Genomic DNA, 7636 nt, shown 5'->3' with positions numbered 1-7636 from the left:
AGTGCAGGAAGACAACTGGCGCGCAATCTGAATGAAAGCCACAGACTGAAAGCTTCGTGTAATGTGCGACTTGGTAGTGAAGGACTTAAACTGTTGCTCACACTTTCCTCAATAAAACTTTTGACTATTCTCTTACCAAAACAACAATAAAAATCAGGGATAATAGTGCAAAATTTGGTAGTAGCGAGAAAAATTATATAAGATTTCGCGATATTTGAAATTCAAAATGGCCATCATCCCTGTGTTAACCCTACATTGCTGAAATAAGTGGTTTTCTTGCAATCGGGTTGAAAAAAAAACCATGTCCGACAGTCTGCTTCCGGTTGCCTTTTCTGTAAGTTCCGTAAAGCCTTTAATATTCCCCAAGGAAAATTCAAATCATTGTCTTTCTGGATCTAGAGCAGTGGAGCAGTGTCAAACATATGCATCAATTACGAAATATGTATCAATTACAAAATATTACAATTTCAAGCGTTTGCATTAAAATCAAGGCAACACACAGTAAAACTCAATAAGAGAGAGCGCACAGGTGTAAAAGGAAGGAAATACAAAATATTAAAAAGCTTTTTCATTCTGTTCCACTACACCATATGCTAACACTATTGGTAATAATAATGAGTCATGAATGTATTATATAACCAGCTAGCAGACCGCTATGAATTTAATAGAGCGGACAAAAACACCAGCTGAACTATGTTCTTGTCCCTCGCATGTAGCTACCTTTTAATGTTAGCTTTTATTAGTGTTTTCAAGTTAAGGATCGTGAATGAGCGTAAGAAACGAAATTCCTTATTGTCGGGGGAGCGAGTCGAGTTTAGCCACATTTCGATTACTGAGCACAAATCACATCACCAAGTATGTCGTGGATACCGTACCGGTATATGCGCCTGATAGTCGATCACCGTAATTATTTTGTTTTGTAATGTTTGTGTTTCAAAACATGTCAGGATCTAGGAGGAAGAACTTCTGAATTGACGCCATATTTCACTGATTTATCCTGCATTTTTTTATTGTTTTTTCGTGAGGTAGTCATCATATTTTTATGGTCGGATTTCAATACTTCAAAACATTCTTTTAGGGAAGGGGAGAGAGGTCAAACGGAATGAGTTTTGTTGGCAATGTGTTTGGATTATTATCCACAATTCCTAATTTTACTGGCATTGTACTTGGATATTTGCATTTTCATGATTAAAGTCGTGACAGAAACCTATGGCATATTAAAATTTCCTCGTTTTTATTATTAGGTCGTTTACATTTGAGCGAATAATTATTTATTGTAACTTTGGACGATTTTGTAAATTTTGGAGGAGTTAACGCAGAATACTTGGCAGCGATTATTTTGCATTTCGATATTTCTGGCGATTATGGTAGTAGGCGCCTCGAAAGTAAAAGACTTAAACTTTCGCTCGAATTTTCCTCAATGAATCTTTCAACCATTCACTTTCAAAATCAAGATTAAAAAACGGGCGTCAATGTGCAAATTTTGGAACTGGAGATTACCCAAGATTTACCGATACTTGACATTCAAAAATGGCTGCCAACCCCTGTGTTAACTCTATGGAGAAAAATAAAATTTTCGATTTTCAAAAAACTAAGACGGTGAAAGTATTTCTTACTCAAAGAGCTTCAAAATGAATCCCCACAAGTGGTAGATAAGAAAAGAATTGAAAAAAGTTTGAGAGTCCAAATATCTGCCCAAGGGGCATTCTACCTTAATTCGTGGTCACGTGGTGTTCTTGCTATTTCATTACACAGCCAATAACTTTATCACAAACAGTACAATACTGCTCACTTCTAAACTTCAATGACAAAATTATTTCAACTGTCTACCGGCATACAAACAATAAAATTTCACTTTTCGCTTTTTGTTTTCCCGCCAAGAAAATCCGTCAAAAATATTTTCGCTCCAGCCTTAAGAAAAACCTTCGGTCGTTCACGCTTCTTTAAAGATTCTAGAATGTTGCAAAGTACTCACTGGTTCATTTGTCGACGGCTTAAAAGCCACATATGTATTTCACATGCACGGCATTAATATTCATAGCTCTCGACGAACCGGTTGCGTTTATTTCAAGTTTTGCTGATTAGCATGAACCCGCATTTTTCCCCCAGAGTAAACCGAGGCCGGGATACCTGGGCCCATTCGAGGCTGCGCCGCTTAGATTAGTTGATTGGATATCCATCCTTTTATCTGACACACTGTAGTGCGAGATATCTCCCATCAGATATGCAATTCTAATTCGATATCGCCATTTCCGTCTTAAGGTTGAAGATGACTTTGAAAGCTGGTGAGTTTCACACACTGCCACCTTAATCGTTTACAGATTCCGGATGTCCATCACATTATCCGTCATTTTATATCAACCAACAAAGTGATTACAAAATCTATAATTACTTAGTTTTGACTCCAAGCCTTTTGGAAGACTTAAACCTCTATTTGATTCCAGTGTACAAGCCATCCATAGGATAACGATGTAGGATTGAATATCTATAGGGTCAAGTTGATTCATTGACATCAAAATTAATGAGGATTACAATCGATGGGCAGAGAAAACTACCATCGTATCTCCCACGTCGTAGTACAACCTCTATCTACGTTCCTCAAAAGTTTAAGACATATATTAATTGAACATCAAACATAATTTCATCAAAACAGCATATTTCAAGTTCAACTGCACTACTTTACTCACTCACAGTCACGACAAAAAGCAAACGCACCTATGTTAGTTTCAAAGTATTTTATTTCATAAAATGGTAAAGGCATGTCCATTGTACAGGCTACAATTCAATGTCGCTCGAAAACAAGCTTGTGTCTCTGATAAACCTGAGAATACTCCAGAACATTATGTATTGAGAGGCGCTCTGTCTTTATTGAGAACACAAAAAACTTTGAAAGTGGGGTTGTCATCCTGGCAGCTGGACTGCGGTATTTCGAAGAAAGTTGTCAATGTGAAATGAGCAAAAGAAAGAATGTCAATTATTTTATGTGGACAATTGTTTAAGTTCCTAAATGCTGTACAAGACTTCGTGACGTGGACATATTTGCAAAATGCTTCTGTATTTTTAAATATAAGGCTTCGGTATGTACAAATGTGCATTGCAGATACATTTTTTAACTAATCCATTACAAAATAACGGTTTTTCTTTTCGCGTTTATTGTCCTAACAATTAGCCATTTCAATCACAAAAACTGTGCGTTTCGATATAGAAACAAGAAAGATGCAAACGAATTTCACAAACTACACCTTATTTAAGTTTAACATTCTCAAACAATATTTTAAAAGGGTTAGATCAGTGAGATAGGTATCATTGGATCGCTGAGTGCGTGCCTAGGGTGCGAACGTGAGTACTTGGAGTTCTCCCTTGGACCAGGCTGGCAAAAACAGCTCTTCGTAGCCATCGCCATCAACGTCTACGGCCGAGATAGCGCCAAGAGTTCCGCTGACTGTCCACAGGGCCGTCTTGAAATAGCTCCAGTTGTTCACATCTGCATCGTCATACGACTGAATCAAATACACGGTACCGTCATCGTCTCCGCTCAGTAACATGAGTGGCTTGTTTCTGTCAGGCTCACTACGTATGTGAAGAAAGAAATATCACCGTTTTAATGGAACCATACAGACAGACAGACAGACAGACAGACAGACAGACAGACAGACAGACACAGACAGACAGACAGACAGACAGACAGACAGACATGTAGACAGACAGACAGACAGACAGAGACAGACATGTAGACAGACAGATAGACAGACAGTACATATTCCTGCTAATCATGGTATGCAAAGTTAATTGTTGCGTGGGAACTCTGACATCTGTTTCAGCCTTCAGATATGAATTTCATTTTGCATGATAATATATATCGCAGTAAATTCATCATACGGGATGTTTCACAGAGCGATTAAGATACTCAGATAATAGCGATTAGATTGGCAGTGAAGATTGCAAACCCAAAAAAACCAAGCTGATTACCTTGCTGGACGGAACGTGAAACCAGATCCGGGAGCTCCTCTACCTTCGCCGAAGCCGCCATCGAAACCATCAGCCAGAAGATGTCTTGGCCATTCATCGTTTATGAAGTCATCAGGAATTTCATAGGCCATCATCGTTCCGTTGAAATTTCTACAGCAATTAATAAATAACACTACAGCAATTAGTAAATGACACAAAGTTAGACATAAATTTCTTCGTTCATTTTATTCAGAATTTGTTTTTCGATTTACTCCTAAATGTCGGACCCATGGCTTATCATTAGTTGCTTTTGCTGCAAAATTAACTCGAAATTTCTTGCTAAGGAAGAACTACTACCTTTTCAAACGGATTTTTTATATACCACCCAGTGTTAATCTAGACATGTTAGGTTATCGTCAATACTGGTGAAATATATGACATTTATCATTGTAGTTTAGTTCGCCAAGATACCTTACCTGTTGACAGAGACCAACAGATCAAGTTTGCCGTCCATATTAAGATCAACAACCTGAAACAACAACAAGAATTTATGAAACCATTTAGGAAAAATGTAGTTCAGAAAGTTTTCAAAATAAGTCGCTCGAATCAAATTTCGGTATCACATTATCTCCCGATTTTTTTCACAGTTTTGTTTTATAAGACTCATTGATATCGATATCACCGAGTTCCCTGACAAATTCTAAAACGAAATACGAACTTGCTTTAAATTTTGAACCATACGGGTGTAGTTCTGCCTCCATGCTTCTGGAAAACGCTTTGCAAGATCGTTAAATTTTACTGATCATATTCGATAACCTATCTTTATTTGACCTAATGTTGTGTATGTAGTTTTTCATATGCCAGCATTTAACTCTTGGGGTAACAGTTGAAACGACTGACATTCGATAATTGTGTCATGGTAACTCATCTCTTTGCTGTGTCACTGATAATGTCAGTCCCCCCTCCTAAAGCTGCCATTCACGCTGTAGACATCTGTGAAACCTCACATTTCATCACTCACCTCCAAGTCGAAGTAATGACCCAAGCCCTCATCGATCACTCTGAAGTGAGTCTGTGTGGGGTCAGTCCATGATCCTTTAGGATCTGTGAGCGACAAGGTAGATAAACAAATAAACAGAAATAAGCTTTGAGAAGTCGTGCAGTCCAAAGGAGCTTGTAACAACTATGGCAATGCTTTGCCCGATTGGAGAATGTGACTTATATCAGAGATAGACAATCACATACAATTAAGTTGTATAGAGTTCCTTATCCCAACGTCCAATACCACCGTAATCATAATTGCAGATGTCGCACTATATGTAAGGTTCTCTTCCACTAAGTTGTCGGTACGTGGTGTAAAAAAGCGATGTAAAAATACTGGGCGTAAATTTAAGCATTACAGATCCCTCTCAAAATGGGTCATAATGTGAGCTAAAGTATACATATGTAGCTTTGTTTGTGAGTTAAAGTATACATATGTAGCTTTGTTCTGAAATACAGTAAATGTTTTTTCCTCGACACCGAGGCAATGTGACACGTACCATCGGTCCACGCGATCGTCAATTGTTCGGAGAAGTACTGGGCGCTGATTACGCAGTGTTTGACGGTTTTATCGGGGAGAGTGAGTTCGATTTTGCGGAAGAAACAGTCCGGGCCGTTCACAACGACATGAGGAACCCATGGTGCCGAGTCTAGAGAGCCAGAGTTTTCGAACCACACCAAGTCAGCGTCATACGTACTGCCACCGATACCTATGAGAAGTAAAAATTGGGTTTAGTGCATTCAATAATACCAATCTGATTCCCTGTCTCTCTGCATCGATCAGGAGACTTGTCTGCCTGACTGGCTGTATCTGTCAGCATTTTTGCCTCATATCTTGCTCGACAGATTTTCAGAATATTTAAAAATTAAACTGAAACAAGTAAATTCACTTTTTTGCATTCATTGGTGTGTTTGATTTTCGCTCAACTTCATAAAATCGCTTTTACACAATATGGTTATTCCAAACAGGCAAACAGTAACCTTGAAGTTCACGATGGAAAAACAGCTGTTCACTTACCACTGCTGACTACGCGTGCTCGAGCTGTGAGGGCGTCTTTCAAACCATCATTGTTCATATCAACCCATTCAACACGATGGTAAAACCAAGGGTTGCCGTCAAGGTCTATGGATATCGTAGTAGGCGTTGCTGTTGATGAACAAATTAATGAACAAATATATGACATTAACTTTGAACATTATACTTCCACTGTAATACCCATTCTTGGGATGGAATAAAATCAATGAGCACCGTCGGGCAAAAGGAAGAGATTTTTGGAAGTCTTTTCCGAATATCGTGAAATACTTCCCATCGTTCAATATCATTTCGGGGGATTAAACAGTGGTATCACACAGCAAATGAATCTTGGGTTTAGAGTTGATGATTGTTCCAGCCTTATTTAATAGCTGCCGAAGATATGTTGAAGATCATAGGTTGCTCTGGAACATTGACAAGATGTCTTTTCTGGATTAGACTGACACTCAATTTTAGTAAGTAAATACATTCATTTGTTATATTCCCATAACTTGAATACGTTCATGTAAGCAGACGGCGACCAAGGATAGCAGACAAAGCGTATGATGAACAGAGAGTAATTGTAAGAGAAGAGTTACAGTTACGACTTATACCTCGGTTGCCATCCATTTTCGGGTTGATGGCGCTGATGGCGCCATCGTCTTTCCCAGCCACCAAGAAGCCAGATGCAATCCACAAATGGCCTTCTTCGCCCGAGACATCGTCTGCAAATAAAAGAAACGGTAAAAATCGTTAGCGTAAGATTTTGCTGTGGATATGAATGATTGATAAGGAGAGCTGCGAATCGAAACTTGCGCTGTTTATTTTTTTGCATTGATAGACTTGCAGTAGGCAAGCTTACTAATGCGTTTGAATTATCAATACAATTAGAATTCTGATGTATCTTACCTGGTATTTCTTCTATCTCATTTGGCCACAAGACGGTTCGTGAAATTATGTCGGACGAGACTGTCGCGAGCCTATCAAGTTTACTGCCGATGTCTGTAATCATGTGTACCTCGTCACGAGTACCGGGCACTGCCTGGAAAGTTGTGATGAACAGGTCATACTTGTCCGGTGCGTCGTACTTGAAAACGCTGGTGAAGCCCGGGCGCTCTATCGGGAACACGCCGAGTTGACGGGTCTTCAGGGCTGCTTCCGAGCAGGAAAGAGCCAACAGACATAATGCTACTGTAACGGATAACATTGTGATTCTTTACGGTATCAGATAGATGAGTTGTCTTCAACTTTGTGAACCCAGGTCACCCTCGCTGTGTTTTTATACCCTCTTCTTCCGAAATTTACGTAACGTAGAAATATGAATATGATGGGTTTTCATTCATAATTCACGCCTCCCGTGAACAGGTAACGTGATGAACACATATTGATGATATAAAAACACGTGTCATGACAGGTGAGATATGACAGCCGAAAATATGTAACTATTGCAAAAATGCAAAAAAGAACTTTAGAGAATTGCTAGCTCCCGAAAAGAGCAGAAAAATGCTTGATTCATAAAAACAAAGCGTATTTGGTTCTCTGCCAGACGTGAAAAGTTCTTCCAAGAAGCGTACGCATCAATCTGTTGCCACGTGTGTCGTACAGTAAATCTTTATCAGTTTCAGAAATCTTTCT

The 7636-nt window shown here is 39.0% G+C and overlaps 1 protein-coding gene across 1 annotated transcript; it reads right to left on the bottom strand.

Annotated features, from left to right (window-relative positions):
- Positions 1 to 2887: 2887 nt before the first annotated feature.
- LOC139138746 (uncharacterized) lies at positions 2888 to 7275 on the bottom strand. Its single transcript, XM_070707259.1, has 8 exons — positions 6911 to 7275; positions 6616 to 6726; positions 6008 to 6136; positions 5490 to 5699; positions 4970 to 5052; positions 4425 to 4477; positions 3970 to 4119; positions 2888 to 3570 (listed from the first exon to the last, which is right to left on the bottom strand). The coding sequence occupies exons 1-8, from the start codon at positions 7206 to 7208 to the stop codon at positions 3327 to 3329; spliced, it is 1278 nt and encodes a 425-aa protein (XP_070563360.1). The 5' UTR covers positions 7209 to 7275; the 3' UTR covers positions 2888 to 3326.
- Positions 7276 to 7636: the final 361 nt, after the last annotated feature.

Source organism: Ptychodera flava, chromosome 8, assembly GCF_041260155.1.
Source record: "Ptychodera flava strain L36383 chromosome 8, AS_Pfla_20210202, whole genome shotgun sequence".
Taxonomy (NCBI): Eukaryota; Metazoa; Hemichordata; class Enteropneusta; family Ptychoderidae; genus Ptychodera; species Ptychodera flava.
Note: the sequence above shows the minus strand (reverse complement) of the source record. Positions and strands in the feature narration are given on the sequence as shown.